This window comes from Hemibagrus wyckioides, linkage group LG09 (assembly GCF_019097595.1).
Source record: "Hemibagrus wyckioides isolate EC202008001 linkage group LG09, SWU_Hwy_1.0, whole genome shotgun sequence".
In the NCBI taxonomy this organism is placed as follows: domain Eukaryota; kingdom Metazoa; phylum Chordata; class Actinopteri; order Siluriformes; family Bagridae; genus Hemibagrus; species Hemibagrus wyckioides.
In genome coordinates this window covers 19,519,360-19,536,554 of record NC_080718.1, presented here as the reverse complement: position 1 = coordinate 19,536,554, position 17,195 = coordinate 19,519,360, and the positions used below count along the sequence as shown (strand labels likewise).

General features: G+C 39.7%; 2 protein-coding genes across 4 annotated transcripts in view; both read left to right on the top strand.

Annotated features, from left to right (window-relative positions):
* dph6 (diphthamine biosynthesis 6) overlaps nt 1-4,453 on the top strand; it is a 111,574-nt gene extending 107,121 nt beyond the window's left edge. For all 3 annotated transcript variants that reach the window (XM_058398382.1, XM_058398381.1, XM_058398383.1), the window contains one exon: nt 3,499-4,453. In XM_058398382.1, the coding sequence (XP_058254365.1) occupies nt 3,499-3,617 (119 nt within the window). In that variant the 3' untranslated portion in view covers nt 3,618-4,453. The remainder of the gene's footprint in view (nt 1-3,498) is intronic.
* Nucleotides 4,454-10,702: 6,249 nt separating this feature from the next.
* The window catches only part of aqr (aquarius intron-binding spliceosomal factor), a 42,909-nt gene continuing 36,416 nt past the window's right edge, over nt 10,703-17,195 (top strand). The window contains exons 1-8 of the mRNA XM_058398380.1: nt 10,703-10,843; nt 11,114-11,211; nt 14,797-14,853; nt 15,108-15,148; nt 15,235-15,270; nt 15,385-15,505; nt 16,514-16,654; nt 16,895-16,963. Of these exons, the coding sequence (XP_058254363.1) occupies nt 11,137-11,211; nt 14,797-14,853; nt 15,108-15,148; nt 15,235-15,270; nt 15,385-15,505; nt 16,514-16,654; nt 16,895-16,963 (540 nt within the window). The 5' untranslated portion in view covers nt 10,703-10,843; nt 11,114-11,136. The remainder of the gene's footprint in view (nt 10,844-11,113; nt 11,212-14,796; nt 14,854-15,107; nt 15,149-15,234; nt 15,271-15,384; nt 15,506-16,513; nt 16,655-16,894; nt 16,964-17,195) is intronic.

Genomic DNA, 17,195 nt, shown 5'->3' with positions numbered 1-17,195 from the left:
AGAGAGCCACGGGCCTGCTTCACGGGTCAGAGCCCCCGTGTAAGAAATCCTGAGCGGGTAAATAAACGTGTCTTTTAACCAGTGATGCGGGGTGTAAGGCTCCATGTGATACATCAGATCTATGCTAGTGGCCACAGTCTGAACATTGGTGCGAGGATTCATTGGGAACAGGATACTAATTTCATGAATACAGATCATAAAGCATGTTGTCATTATGTCTGTAATTCTATTTCATAACTTTTATAATGGCTTACAGTCCAGATGCAGATCCAGCTAAGTATTTTCGCAGACTGAGTACTGCAAATAAACATATGAGGAAAAACACTGGCTGTGAACCAGCTTGGCTTCTGCTTATCCAATTGCATGCTTTTATTATTATAGATTATTTAATTGGAAGATAACTAATCAGACCAGAGACTAGCTACAGGGCAAGAGGCATTAAGTCAAGCTAGAGTTTTCACAATTTTTTTTTTTTCCATTTTATATTCCTTGTTTGGTTTGGTTGACCATGAAAACCAAATGGACAAAGAAGCATGTGTTTAATTCTCCCCATGTCAAACTTAAACCAGATGTGTCTCATCTGTTCAGAGTCCAGTGTGCTAGCGGTGACAGGAAGCGCTAGTACGAAACAAACCATAACCACCACTTATAGTTTTAATTATTCATAGCCTTTAACAATTCATTAAGGGTTAAGAATTAAAAGGTAACTGTCTTCATTGTTTATTTAGGTTGACCTTTGTAAACCAAAAATGTGATGTCACAGATTTTAGTTGTTTAGTTATTTTAGTTTCGAGAGATGGCTCTACTACATGTGAGAGTAGTATCAGTCCTATGTGCTATGCAGCACTCATATTCACACTGTATTTTATTTAAGTGTACAATTGTGATCTATGCATGTTTAGTTTCTTATATTAATATTTGGTAATTCAAATGCAATTAAACAACAAAACACGCCCTTATACATATCACACCTTGCTGTCGATTACCTGCCCCTTTCTTTTATGGTGATTGAAGTAGAACAAGTAAATCTTCTATTCTGTTAAGCACAAGCTTTAACTTTGCTCCAGCTCTCACCCCGTAAATACAGCTTAGCTGCTGATTGCTCGTCCTTCCAGCCACAATGATCACTCACCTCAATCTAAACAATTTTCATGAGCCGATGCTTGCTAATTGCACGGCCGTTTACCACTTCATTTGAAACAGTTTGAAGTGCACTGTAGCACAGCTAAACCCCACTAGAAGCCCTTTAGGCCCACCAGAGCTGGCATTTCCACACAAAAAAAAGAGTCTCAGTGTCTTTCTGTGCCATCTGTGTTTTTATATTTTACTGAAGATCAGCGTTGCATTTTAAAAAATAAAATATTCAGTTTCACTGCCGTTATTGAGCTTGCACTCATTGGTGTAAGAAAAAAAAAACATGCAGTGATTTAAGAGAATTCTTATAGGGTTTTTTTTTTTTTTTTGTCCCGCGCGAGAAGCCTTAGGCTCCTATTCCTCTGCTAATGTGGTGGCTGTGCTGATGCGTGTAATGGCTCTGGAGAGGGTAATTAAGGGCTAAAGGAGACGACTGGGATCCCAGTGCATTGAACAGAATGAACTGATACAAGTAAAAGTGTGGTGTTCTGTTCTTCTTCTTCTTCTTCTTCTTCTTCTTTTTTTTTCCCCCGGCATATCACGTTGTCTGTTCCACTAAATGGCTAATTTTAGTCGGGGGAAAAAAAGAGGCACAAACACAACTCTTTTGTGGATATTAGTGTATATGTGATGTCCCTGGTTCATGGTGCAATCTACTGTTGATCTCACAAGGAATCAACTTCCCAGGGTGTACCACATGCTTAGATAAGAAAGTACTTTTTCCACTCAAACGTAGAAACAAAAAAAAAATCCCCCGGTCACCTGTATTGTTTTTAATCACAGCGCATATGAGTTAATTACCCAGTGTGGGCTCTTTGAGTCTTTGCTTGACACATTGCTTTTGTTCTTAATGAAAGAGCAGAATGCTTATCAAGTGGTGTTGAAAAGAGCTTTCACCTTTCTGTTTCAATTTCCCTTTCAATGTCCCCCATTTGTCACAGGACCTCTGGATGTCTAGGTCATTATTCACATTATGGTGTCATTCAGCTATTTAACTTAAGTATACTTCATGAATATGCATTGCCATCCTGTCGCCTCATGGTATGAGGTCACTTAGAAGTCTAGTTTGTAATCAGACTGAAGTTGTAAATACCCACTGGATGAGGGTGAGAGTTTGGGAGATGAATGTGGGCTTTCAGTCATTCGGGTCATAGATTTTGGTGGGACATTTGACAAGCTATAGGCTCCTATGTAATGAATTTTTAGAGTAACCCTGTAATAAGCAGCTTCGAGCTGACAGCCAGCCAGTGTACAGTCCAGCAGCTCATTTTAAACAACTTTATATGTACATTTATTCAACTGTGGTCGACACAGCAGATGTATTCCCATCTCCGTCTTCACAACCAAGATTGCCAGGTTTCAGCGAAATTTCCAACCCAATTACATCTGAAAAACCACACCAAGCACTTGAAACTATTCCAAAATAAATCAGGAACTGCAAAAAGAGAGACACATTTGTCTTCTTCCTGGAGAATTTGTATGGGAAACAGGATCATTGTGGTGAAAACATATTTCTGATGTACAGACATTATTCACCTCATAATCTCTCTTTCCTTCTTCCAATCTTTGCAATATATCTTACAGTAGAAATATTTCTGTACATCATAGATACACTGTCTGTGTTTACACTTTGCCTTTGTTTGAAGAAATGTATCCGATTTTAATTTGCAGTAAAATAATATCTGGGAAGATATTTTTTAACTAAGCCCAGTCTGTTATTTTAGCTGTCCTGTCAATCACAATGTTTCACAATTATTTCTGCCACAATGAGCCTCTATTAGCACTTCAAGCAGTTTGCACTATTAGGTCCAAGGTTCAGTAATAACTCTCTGGAGCTACGGGGAGAAAATCTGGAGCTTTGGGGAGAAAATCAACAGAATATCGGCTTTTATCTTTCCAACAGTAAAAAAATTTTAATTAGTAAAAGGAAGTATTAGTATTTCAGCTGAATTTATTTATAATATGTAGAGCGGTTAATGAAGATTAATATTAATGGCTGATGGCTGTTTATATATATAGCCATGTAGTATGAACAGAATCTTATGAATAAAATTGTATAATCTGTTCATCTGTAATATTGAAGAAGTTGTATCACTTATCTGAGAAAGTACATGTAGAAAAGAATTAGATGGAAGACATTGTCTGTGGGTCCTAGTGTGTGGAGCTTAGTTACAGTCTGTGATGATCTTGGACTGTTAGGGCTTCCCGGTCGAAGGGTTAAATGCAGCCTGCCTTTCGAGGGCAGCCCCAATGGGACAGCTATTGTTTGACCATGCCTGTCCCTGAGGTGAGTGGAATTTGAATAGGAGCATTTTGGGTTGACATGCTAAATCTTTGTTTTGTGTGTGTGTTTGTGTGTTACAGGGCTGCGGAGTTGCTTAGAGAGCAGACTGGGTGCGAAAAGGCCGGCGCTGGTGCTGGTTCCTGTGCTGGAGCTGCCGGACCGCACTCTTCTTCACCTTTCCTGCTGGCTCAGCACATAGTGGAGGACAATGACCACAAGCTGGACTGGTAGTAGGGGTAGTAGCTCACCAGCATCCAGTGGTAAACGACTGGTTTATAAACTCCAAGACATTTCATAGTTAATCCGCCAAGTCCAGTTAAACAGCTTTGTCTTACTACTCACAGGCCATTTATTCTAATATAAACTGACTAAACACCTTAAAATACATATGCACTCACTAACACACATCACGAGAGGACCAAGACTGTGTGGAATAACTATGCAAAGTGCTTAGCTTCAAGAAATCCAAGACTAAACAGTAGCATCCTGTACCGTATGGATCTTATCCTATTTTTAAGATTGCACAGCATAAGGGATAACCTTCTACCTTATCCACATCTCTCCAGCTCTGTTCCATACACTCTGTTCTGCTCTGCTCTGTCGGCAACATTGCTGGGAATAGATAGGTGTTTTTTTTCCGTAAGACCGTGTCTATACATGAAAATAAAGCCAGTTGTTGATATGCATGATTAATGTGCAAGCAGTAATTGTGGTAGGTTATGTTTTTAATATAGTTCACAAGATTGAGTTGAAGGGATCTCTACAGAGATTAGGAATCTTACACACACACACACACAAAGAAAGAAACCCTAGAGGAGAGAAACCTGGAAGAGTTGGTGTTGGTGTGGATATGGTTCCTGAAAGTGTAAGTAATGAACTGAATAACAATCTGTGTTTGTGTGGCGGTCTGGGAAAACGCTTCACATTTCATACTATATACAGTTCTAAACACAGAGGTTTCCTGAACTGAACTTTTGTATCTCTTTTGCATGTATCTCAACCGCAAAAAAATAAAAAAGTAAAGTTCTTTGTAAACCGTTTTAAAGTCTGATTATCGGGAAAAGTGAAAAGAGAGAAAAATCGAATAGAAAGATTTCCTTCATCCTGTGGTGCAGGAACCTGGCAGACGTTTTGACAGACGGTATCTGATTACCGAGTTGATTAGGTTTATCCTATGGCAAGTAGCTATCCAACAACTTGATCAAAGCATGACACTCATCGTATGATGAAATCACACTTAGCTAGCAAGGTTTTAGACATCTTAAAGCAGACTGACTGTTCTTACCACAGTATTTGCAGGGAAATCGATTAGGCAAGATAAATGCGTTTAAATGACGTAAGGCTGTTTTGGTTTTCTTAAATTCAGGTGTCAAAGTGTGTTAAAACTATTTTTTTTGTGAAAGTTATGCATTCTTGGACTGTTGGTGGTCACCAGCAAACATTAAGCTAATCACAGTAAATGTGTATGTGTACACGGAAGCAGAACATGCTCAGGGTGTGTGTTGGTTGTAATGGCTTGTTCCAGTAATCTAGTGTGTCCTGTACTGGGGCCCAACAGCAGCTGTCACTGGTATGAGGGGGGGTCATTGTGAGGACTTTGTGGCCAACTGTGTCTCTCTCTCTCTCTCTCTCTCATTTCCAGCCTGTTTCTGTTTGTGAATGAGGGAATTGTTTGTTTTATATACCTCACGTCAGGAAGGTGTTATTATTGTGTAATGGGCAATCAGAGGCAAGCAACCAAAGACATTAAATCTCTTTATGCCCCTATTGATTCTTAAGGTGCGATTAATAGAAGAGGGTTGTAGGGTTAGCTCTTCTATACTCACTTCTGTTTTGTGTGATGAAACAGAGCGATTATCAATTTCTCCTGAATTGCATTTCACTCACACACACACACACACACACACACACACAAACATCAGAAAATATATTGATGTGCTCAATTGGTCAGCTATTCTTCCTGCCTGAGATGGCCACCCGTTAGCACCTATCGATCTTTTCTATACGTTTTCTATTTAAGTTAACAATAAAGTTGTTGTTAACATCTGAGCAGGTGAATTCATTGGGCAAGAAAGCAAACTATTATCCATTACGCTACAAAATCACACACTAATAGTGTTATTCTGTTATTGATAGGCAGATGGAATTGGATGTACGGTGATTGCATATACATACGTTCTGTATGACTTTCTTGCTTTTCTTCAGTTGCACATTTTGGGGCAGATGTTGTAACGTAAAGCTCTAAAAGTGTGTCTCCTGCACATTCAGTGTCAACAACATCTACCACAATTTGCATAGTCCAGTGCCACCCAGAACTACAATAACCGGCTGTCAGTCAGTGAGACACGAGCAGAGATGGCACATCTGCTGTCTCATCCCTATTATTCTGTCAGCACATCATCTGCCTACACATGAGATTATTGCCTTTCTTTGCAACTGATTCGTTTTATTTCTTTTTCTTTCTTTTTTTTTTTAACAAATGTAAATACATGCAAATATTTGTTTTGGTGATGAATATTATTTTGCCAACGGTAAATAATGATCCACAATTACTACACAGTTGAAATGATGGTGGAAGATATAATAAGACAGATCCGTCAGTAGGCTTTCCTCATTATGGAATAGGAATATAGGGGGAAAAAAACACTAGCCTTGGAATCTCACCTTTAATAGATGATAGTTAGAATAGATGATGGTGGGGGTATGCAGATTGGTGTATTAAGTGGTGTATGGTGCCCTCGTGTGGCTGTAATAGATCGTATTTGTTACTGGTGAATACAATCCACTATACGGAATACGGTTTTATACAATATACTTTAAGAACTTTTCCATCTTCATGATCACGGATCAGGTCTCGTGGCCAAGTTAACGCAACACTGATTGTGGTTCTCCTGTCAGAGCTGAACAGACTTCATGGTAAGGGTTCTCTGGTCCATGACTGGCCTCACCAACTGTTTATATCTTCTGCTGATCTTTCCCCCCCTTTATGCAGGATTCAGCAACTAGGCCACAAAGCTTGTGTATGTGTGACCTGGAGATGGTTACCTTTCTTTCCACTGCTGCTTTCTCTGCTTGTCTGAGCACCCTGGCAGCTTCCTCCCTTAGCAGATCTGCTGTCCCATATGGACACAGAGATTTGGCTTCCCCAAGTAGGCCACCTGTGTCTGCGGGTGTTGTGCATCGGCGCAAATCCCCAACCAAACCCCAACTGAGTAGTTTAAAATTTTATTAGGAACATTATACTGACACTATAGGTCCTCCCTTTGCTCTCGAAGCACCCTCAATTCTTCATGTTGTTGAAAACATTCCTTTGAGACGTGGATATGATTGCATCACGTAATTCCTGCAGATTTTGCAGGTGCACTTTCAAACTGGGAATTTCCTGTTCTAGTACATCCAAGAGGTGTTCTACTGGATTCTGACTGGAAAGACCACTGGAGAGCACCGAACTCATGGTCATGTTCATGAAACCAGTTTGAGACGACTTTTGTTTGGTGACACGGTGCATTATCATGCTGGAAGTAGCCATTAGAAGAAGGGAAAAATCGTGGACGCACATGGTCAGCAACAATATTCAAATAGACTGTGGCATTCAAGCGATGATTGATTGGCATTAACAGGCCCCAAGTTTGCCAAGAGAACCTTCTCCACATGATTATAAAGCAGGTTGGGTCCATGGATTCATGCTGATTCATTCGGACCCTTCCATCTGTGAGCCTCAGCAGAAATCGAGATTCATCAGACCAGGCTACTTTTTTGTCCAGTTTTGGTGAGTCTATGAGCACTGCAGCCTCAGCTTCCTGTTCTTGTCTGTCAGACTATTGTCTTTTGTAGCTCAAGGATCATTGTTCTGCATTCTGAAATGCTTTCCTTCTCACCACAATTGTACAGAATGCTTATCTGAGTTACTGTAGCCAGTCTGCTTATTCTCCTCTGCCCTCTCTCATCAACAAGGTGTTTCCAGCCACAGGTCTGATGCTCACTGGATGATTTCTTTCTTTATTGCATCATTCCAAGAAACTCTAGACAGTGTTGTGTGTGAAAATCCCAGCAGATATAGAAATACTCAAACCTGCCATCTGGTACCAGCAATCATGCCACAGTAAAAATCATAGAGATTACAATTTCCGCTAATAGGTGATGTGAACATTACCTGAAGCTGCTGCATGCTTTTAGGCACTGCACTGCTGCCATGCCATTGGCTCATTAGATAACTACATAAATGAGTCAATGTACAGGTGTTCCTAATAAAGTGCTCTTTGAGTTTATGTTCTCAGATGTGAGTTCTGTGAATTATTGACAGTCTCCATCTATCCTGAAAGTGTACATGGAGGTGATCTGCGGAGCCACCCACTACGGAGCCACGTGTGAGGCCTCCGTATTCATTTTAAGAGATCCTCCTTATGAGCATGTGCATGACATTTGAAGTAGGTGTCTGTCAGATTTGTCTTCCTTTTAGCAGCTGAAAAGGGGGAAGTGGTGGCTCAGGAGTTTAAGGTTACTGATCAGTAGGTTGAGGCTCAAGCCCCAGCACTGCCAAACTGCTGCTTTTGGGCCCTTGAACAAGGTCCTTAACTCTCTCTGCTCCAGGGTTTACTGTATCATGACCCTGACCCCAACTTCCTAACAAGCTGGGATATGCGAAGAAGAGACTGTCTCTGTGCTTTAATGTACACCGGTCAGGCATAACATTATGAGCACTGACAGGTGAAGTGAGTAACACTGATTATCTCCTCATCATGGCACCTGTTAGTGGGTGGGATATATTAGGCAGCAAGGGAACCTTTTGTCCTCAAAGTTGATGTGTTAGAAAAAGGGAAAATGGACAAGAGTAAGGATTTGAGCGAGTTTGACAAAGGGCCAAATTGTGATGGCTAGACGACTGGATCAGAGCATCTCCAAATCTGCAGCTCTTGTGGGGTGTTCCCGGTCTGCAGTGGTCAGTATCTATTAAAAGTGGTCCAAGGACAGGGTCATGGGCGGCCAAGGCTCACTGATGTACGTGGGGAGCAAATAGAAGGCCGTGTGGTCCGATCCAACAACACTGTTATTAGGCAGATGGTCATAATGTAATACCCGATCGGTGTATATGTGACAAATAAAGCCTTCTTCGTCGTCTTCTTCTTCAAAGATTTGGGGCTTGTGTCTGTCATGTTTCCATTAGTTAGTTTAAAATAACTTTTGGTGCCACCAGTTGCCATCAGAAGTCACAACAATTAGTTGGATGAAGTCGGCTAAAGCTTGTGACCATAAAGGTTTTGGTGGCCATTAATACAGACACTAATCCTCAAACAAATTTAGGCTTTAAGGTTATCACTCTTGACTCGCTGTAGGCTGCTATATAGAGCTTTTTTTTTTCCTTCTTTTTTATTTAGAGTAAGCCCATAATACACAGTAGAGAATTGGTCAGATACAGTCATCCAGCATTGACAATACCTTCAGCAAAATTAGAAAGAAATCAAGATATGGAGATGTTTTCTTCATACTTTGCTCAATAAAAAGTATTTCTGAAATACAAACAGCTATCCACTCCATAATGTCACTCCACAGTCACAAACTTTCCCCTTCCAATCTTTGCAATATATCATACAATGGTTCTGTACATCTATGCTTACACTCTGCCGTTGTAAAGAAATGTATCATTTTTAATTCTAATTGTTCTATATGCTACAAAACAAGACATTGGAAGCGGGGGAGTATTTTTAAACTACCCCAATCTGGCAACCAAGCCCTTAACTGTTGCATCCCCCTCTCCTCCACTAAAAAAGGAGCAGAGTGCAGGAAAAATTTCCTCCCAAATGGATGTCTATTAGAGCTTGTTTACATTCCCATTTTTGACCAATGGTGGAATAATAACTCTATAAAAGGTGAGTGATTGCATAAGACCTAAAAATGTGAGCAAATCAGCTTCAACTAACTTTTTTCCTTCGGTGACGTAATTGGCATTTCAGAACAATTTAAAATGAGTCACTACTTTATGAAGGTTAATATTTGCTGAGGGTCTGATAGAAATGCTGTGGCTGTGTCCCTGTGGATGAGCTGCTATTAAATGGAGTCTATCTGTGTGCAATGAAAGTGTCACTGAACTCAACTCAATATAAATTGGTTCCTGGAAGGCCCTGGAGTTTTGTTAAAGAAATATACCTAAACACATAGCATCGGGAAGAGTGTTAAATCAAGTCTGGGACAATCTTCTGAAAAAAATATCAGGGTTTCAATGGTTCAGCTGTCAATCAGTATACATTTAAATCCATTCTTTCAAAATGCAATTCCACAAAGAAGCTCGTCCACCAAAATGTAAATGGTCTCTAACTTTGAGGGGGGCAACAGAGAGGCTAAGGAAACGAACATCAGCTGCAGCAGAGTTTATGAAATGCAGGTACTGTTATTCAAAGATATTCAGAGATAAGAATTCAGAATTCAGAGATAAGTTATTCAAAGATAAGAATATACAGATATTCAAAGTGAAATTACAATAGACATTATATTGCCAAATGTTTTGGGACACCCCTCTAAATCATTGATTTGAGTTGAGTCCTGACCTGAACCCGATAGAACACCTTTGTGATGAATTAGAGCGGAGACTGAGAGCCAGGGCAAAACTGGGAAGTCTGCCTTTACATGCACACGATTTTAATATGGAGTTGGCCCGCCCTTTGCAGCTAACTGATTCAGCTCTTCTGGGAAGGCTTTCCACAAGGTTTAGGAGTGTGTTTATGGGAATTTTTGACCATTCCTCTAGAAGTACATTTGTGAAGTCAGGCACTGATGTTGGATTAGAAGGTCTGGCTCACAGTCTCTGCTCTAATTCATCCCAAAGATGTTCTATCGGGTTGAGGTCAGGACTAATGATAGATAGATAGATAGATAGATAGATAGATAGATAGATAGATAGATAGATAGATAGATAGATAGATAGATAGATAGATAGATAGATAGATAGATAGATAGATAGATAGATAGATAGATAGATAGATAGACAGACAGACAGACAGACAGACAGACAGACAGACAGACAGACAGACAGGCAGAGACAAGGGCCAACTGGTTTACATACACAGTAAACGCGTAGCCCGTATTATTTCGTGTTGCCATTATTTGACCAGCAGATGTCGCTAGTGTGCTGTAATGGTCTAAGAACACTACAAAGCTAAACAAGAAGAGGAAGTGCAAGTTCTCAGTGAAAAGTTTTTTTGTTTTTTCATTTTTTCTGGGTATATACATTTTACCATAAATGTACAATTTTACCTTACAAAAACATTCTATTATTATTATTATTATTATTATTCTCTATGTTGCCGTATTATGTGACTTTTATTTTGACGACATACGACTACCGTACCGCCGAAAGCTTTACTGCAGTTGTTTGCTCACACATGTTAGCCCACGAGCTAACAACGTATTAATGACGTCTTGGTAAAACAGGTATTTGGCAACTAAAAGTTTTAATAAACTAAAGGTTACATTAAAAGGCAGAAGTTTAAATTTGAATGTAATTTATTAATAGGTATTACAGCTATTAGCTTTGAGAAACCAAGCTAGCGTCTGCTTTATTCCATTCAAACATTGCTAGCTAATGATAGCTGGAGTGAGCCGGTGTACTACTTATTGAAGTCCTGCATTGAGCTTATATGTGCACTTTTTTGTAAGTGGATAGTGTTGTGGCTGGTAAATGAACTGAATAAATGTCCTCAGGTTGTTGGATTAGTGGTGAAGTGATGGAGAAGGACGCGCGGGTGAAGAAGACGGCGGCGCCATCAGTGGATCAGATTAACGCTGAATATGTTACACAGGTGAGGATTTACTCTCCATCACTGATAGTGCGCCAGAATTCTCTAATCTGATTGGATCAATTGGACCACGTGACCCAAAAAGCTCGGCTTATTTCTTTATTATTTATTGACGTGATTTGTCACACAGCTGATATTCAGGACTTTTATTAAGTGCACCAACATGTGGGTGATGTTAGTAGTGGGTAGCAGTTAAATAATTGTTGACTGTTGCTCATCTGTTATATACACTATATTGCCAAAAGCTTTGGGACACCCCTCCAAATCATTAGATTCAGGGGTTGGGTTTGACCCCTTAGTTCCAGTGAAAGGAACTCCTAATGCTTCAACATACCAAGACATTTTGGACAATTTCACGCTCCTAACTTTGTGGGAACAGTTTGGGGACGACCCCTTCCTGTTCCAACATGACTGCACACCAGTGGACAAAGCAAGGTTCATGGATGAGCGAGTTTGGTGTGGAGGAACATGACTGGTCTGCAGAGAGTCCTGACCTCAACACCATAGAACACCTTTTGGATGAGTTAGAGTGAAGACTGAGAGCCAGACCTTCTCATCCAACGTCAGCGCAAATGCACTTCTAGAGGAATGGTCAAAATTTCCCATAAACACACTCCTAAACTTTGTGGAAAGCCTTCCCAGCGGAGTTGACGCTGTTATAGCTGCGAAGTCATGTGCATATAAAGGCAGACGTCCCAGTTTTGGAAAGGCTCAAAGTCTCCGCTCTAATTCATCCCAAAGGTGTTCTGTCGTGTTGAGGTCAGGACTCTGTGCAGCCAGTCAAGTTCTCTGTGCAGCCAGTCAAAAACTCAGTGAGTTTTGTGTGTGTGTTGTGTGTAATTTTTTGCCAATCTTCCACTCATTCTTCCCAAAGCTGAGCTTCATTGGATGACGAGTGTGACTTATCACGATTCAGGTTTAGAATTTCCCAAAGCTTTTCAGTAGGATTCAAGGTCAGGGGACTGAGGAGGCCACCTGAGGAATTCAAGCTGCTGGACAGCAAGGAACACCTTTGTTGCACTTGCCGTGTGTCTGAGATCATCTCCCAAGATCTCCAAACTTGACAACATTATGTTCTGCAAAATGTGAAAGTATGAAGTGCCAGCAACTTTGTAGATCTTTCCAACACCTGTCTCAGACATGCATCTCCAAACCATTATGTTTCCCCCTGCTGTCATTAATGGTGCCATGCATGCATTTGGTATTGAAATGCTCCTACAACCATACCTGACACCATCCCATGCAAGCATGTTGAACTTTGACTCGTCCAACCACAGAACATAGCTCCAATCTTCCACACTCCAATCCTTATGTTCTTTGACAAAAACAAGACGGTTAACAGAACTAATGAACGAGATAAAGTCAAAGAAGCTTTATTATCACTTCAACCATATATAGCAGATACAGTACACAGTGAAGTGAAACAACGTTCCTCCTAGACCAAAGGTGCTACACATAACACAGACAAAGTACAGTGACACAGACAAACATAGAGCTATGATAGAGATAAAAGAAATTAAACTATACTTAAGGTGCAGTCTTTAAGAACTAGACATACAACAGAAGTGCACAGGAAGACAAGACAAGACAGTGCAGACAAACAACATTATGGTTAATGAGATTTACAGTTGGCAGATGCCCTTATCCAGAACGACTTACATTTTATCTCATTTTATACAACTGAGCAATTCAGGGTTAAGGGCCTTGCTTAGGGGCCCAGCAGTAGAAGCCTGGTAGACCTGGGATTTATACTCATAACCTCCCAATCAGTAGTCCAACACATTAACCACTAAGCTACTACACCAAATTGAAGGCCCCTGACCACTGGATTATGTTTAGAAGCAGTCACACAATGAGGTGATTTTCATAAGTGGAAAAGGACAAACACAGGACCATCTTTTCCTGACCAAATATTATTTGGATTCTTGCAGAGCAGTGACACCAGCATGGCAGTGTGTGTGTGATGCTCATCCAGAGCATTGTACTGTATGTTTACCTCATTTATTCAACTGAATTAGCAACAGCCCAACCTCTAAATGCTAAATTATTGCCCAGTTAATTAGCCACTTTGTGGTTATAGTTAGAGACTGTAGATTGTGTGTGAATACTGTAACTATATCACTATAATACTATAACTATACTACATCCACACCACACACATGTCCGATGCCAGTATGTCAGCATCAGTGCTGAACTGAGTAGGGGCTGCATGACCCTTCATTTATACTAGTTGACCAGTGATTTAAAAATGTATTTAAAGTAATAGTTTTTTCCATAGTTAAAGCACAAACCGATCACTGATTACACCAAATCGCATTTCATTTAACAGCCCCACATCAGCTACAAAATGCATTTCAAGCTTCAGAGCTTTTCCTAGCCTACACTCGTAATTGCTAAAATTAACACACTGCAGTAAATGTACCGAATCTTTGTACTATACAGCCTTATTTAAGGAAGGAGCCATTCTTAAGATGCGCTCATGTAAACGACCTGGTGGCTCAGTTGAGATTGATGATTTGTGGAGCTGAGAGACCACGCAGCATGGAACAACAGAGCCCCGTGTCGCTCCTCAGATGTGGGATGCAATATCTAGTGTCTTGTGAGCTGAATGACATCAGAACATGAAGTGCAACCTGCTGCACAGAACACACTCTATTGCACAACACTGATCATTCAATATACCTCAGTGCAATGATTTTATTTAGCTTTAAAGGACAGCAAAAATAACTTGCAAGTGGATAGGATTAAAAAAAAAGTCTCAAAAGTGATATGAATGCAGTAACGTTTTAATAACGCTATGTAACACAGTTTTTGTTCCTGGGTAGTGAATGACATTTTCCAATTACTTTTGATGGGAAATGATAAAAAATAGCCATTAAGCCCCTTTAAGTTTGGGTTTGGGCTTTTAAGAGAACGAAAACCTCAAAATCAGTCTATTTTACTAATTTAACTGCCCAAAACTAACCCAAACTTTAATGGCTAAGACGGGTTTTTTCTCTTTATTTGGGTTACAAAGAATGGGGAAATAACACTTATTTCCCAAGAACAAGAAAAGAGTAAAAATTTGTTACATAGTGTAATGTGTAAAAGGACCTTACCTAAAGTCCTGTTTCTATCCCTGGTGGTCCTGATGCAGGGAACCAACACATTCCCTCTCACTGTTGGTTCCAAGCCCAGATAAAATGATATGGGTTGCATCTGGAACAGCATCTGGCGTAAAACCTGTGTCACAATCAAATTGGTTTATCATGAACGTTGTGGTGCCCAAAAACAGTGAGTAGCCAAAAGGCAACAACAACCTAGCATAGTTCTATTTGTGCAGTTGACTAACATCGTACACTTCTCAGCTTGTATGAAACATTGGTAATGTGGAAGCAGTCATGGAACAAACCGTCTAATTCTGTTTAAGAAACTGATCGTAAAGGCTTTTTATTTTCTGATGAGAAAGCATGAGTGCTGTTTATTACATGCCTTCTGTAAGTCAGTGTTTGATCTGGATGTAATGATGGAACTGATTTTCTGTGTCCTCCATTTTGCAGTAGATTGTGTATTCACATGTATAGTTTGTTTCTTGTTTCTCTTTTTTAGCTCTCAAATAAATATTGGGCTCCTCACGCAAAGAATAAACTACCGTTCGATTCTAAGGTATGATTTACGTAAAAGGAATCTTGCACCATCTTGTCACTCATTACAGATTAATGTGAATCGATTTCTGATAGAAATGGTATATGAAGCTGAAATGCTCCATGTCTGCCTGTTGTTCCCGTGTGCACATCTTAAACTTTTCATAGCTCAGTAGTGCAGGCATTACTCATAATGATGCTCGTGATCATGTGTAACTATTTCTATACTATTTTTTATATAATCACCTTTATATATTATTACGCTTTCTTCTTCAGGTTGTTGAAGACGTCTATCAAAATGAGATTCTCAAATCAAAGTAAGTCTGCAACAATGAATTTGCATTAATTATGTTGTTTCTGTTTTTGGACTTAATTGAAACCGTGCCTCTTCTTTGTCCTTCAGATTTGCAATCAGAAAAATCATGTTGCTGGAATTTAGGTAGGTTAAGTAGATTGAGATTTGCCTTTTCCTTGTTACTTCGAACTGCGTACCTGCCTTTGTTTAATGAGCTCATATTTTATTCATGCCTTTCATTATGTGTTTGTTTTCTAGCCAGTACCTTGAGAATTACTTGTGGGTAAACTACAGCCCGGAGGTGTCCAGTAATAGCTATCTGATGTCCATCTGCTGTATTGTTAATGAGAAGTTCAGAGAAAATGTTCCTGCTTGGGAGGTGAGTGTCTAATAATAGACTTTAGACTTAAATGCATATCAGGTTAAATAGTCTGAATGTGAAGGTAAAAATGCCGCCATGAGCTACAAGATGATAAATGATGGTATATGCTTCTGTAGAAGGTGTTGGCCTAACTAAACATAACTTTATTTATGTTTTTAAATCATGTTTAATTGCTGAAATGATAGAGAGGTACACTATAAGCCACAATCCTTAAAGCCAAACCCACTGCTGCTGTTACCATGGAAACTGGAATAACAGCACATGATGGTATCTCCCGCAGTATCATGTGCACTGTGTTTGTTTAGGGATGAGGAGTAGTGTATGCAGAAGGAAATCGTTTCAGGTTAGCTGTGTAGATGCAGTGTATCTGAGAGAGCAAGATGGTTTATAGGGTTGCAGTTTTTGGTGTTTAGTGGAGGATGCTTAGCTAACTTGTGAACTGACTAGTGATGCAGCAGACTAGCTCAGCTCATTTAATCAGTCCATCAGGACACTGGAATGTCTCCAGGAGCCTGAACCCCTTGACTTTCCACATTCTTCTCCATATTTTGCATTATTTCGGCTGTTTGCCTTTTAATTCAAATATTTTTCCAAATTTTAATGTGATAGAATAGAAATTCTGTAACAAGCGAGATAGAATAAAACAAGTGAAAAGGAATAACCGTTAGAATGATACAATATAAAAAATGGTGGTGGTAGTACGCAAAACTATAAATACTCTAATTACAAAACACTCCCAACAACACCAATTTTTAAGAAATTATGATTCATTAATATTAATATAATATTAATTTTATGGGATCAGTAGTTGTACAGCCTTGATGGTTTTCCACTGTTTTCCAGTAGAAGAGTTATTATAAAGCCATGACTAGCAATCTTAGTCGGTTGTTCTGGTTCAATTCTTCAGACTCTCAATGTCAGAATTTTGTTACTAGTCTATGAAGAGATTAATGTAAGCAGTTTTGTTGCACAGTTCAGCTTCATTCCATCTTTCTCTCTTGTCAGGTTTTTAAAAAGGAGCCCACTCACTTCCCCTACTTTTTTAAGTGTGTAATGGAGGCCTGTCTAAGCGGAGAAGAGCTCTGCCTGTCGCTCCGGGAACAAACGGTTCTGCTGCTCTTTCTTGATCACTGCTTCAACAGTCTGGTTTGTTTTTATCCCTATTTAAAATCATGTAACGACCTACAGTACAGTACAGTCCTTTGTTAAAATGACTTATTTTTCCACTAGGTGGCAGTGTTGTGCTTTAACATAATAGTGACTATCAAGCCATCGTAATTTGTAATGAAGCTTTTGAGAGCTGTAATGATCCTATGAGCTTTTAACATTGGGAATATTTCTATTTTTGCTTTTGTCCAATCCTGATGGGTGTATTTCTTGTCTCAGGAGGTAGATATAATCCGAGAACAGGTGCAGCAGCTCATTTCTCTGCCCATGTGGATGTGCCTCCTGCCGGTGAGCACTGCAGCAGCACACTCATGATCCTGATAGAAATAGCAGTGTGTTCAACATCATTAAGCATTCAATGACCCATAGTCCATGCTTTTATAGCAGAACTGAACATTATCTACTGTAAATAAACTGCTCTTCTATATATAATGATGTGTATACACACACACACACAGTTTGGCCAAATAAATATCAGTGTATAAATACCCATTATTCAATGTGATGATCATTGTTACTC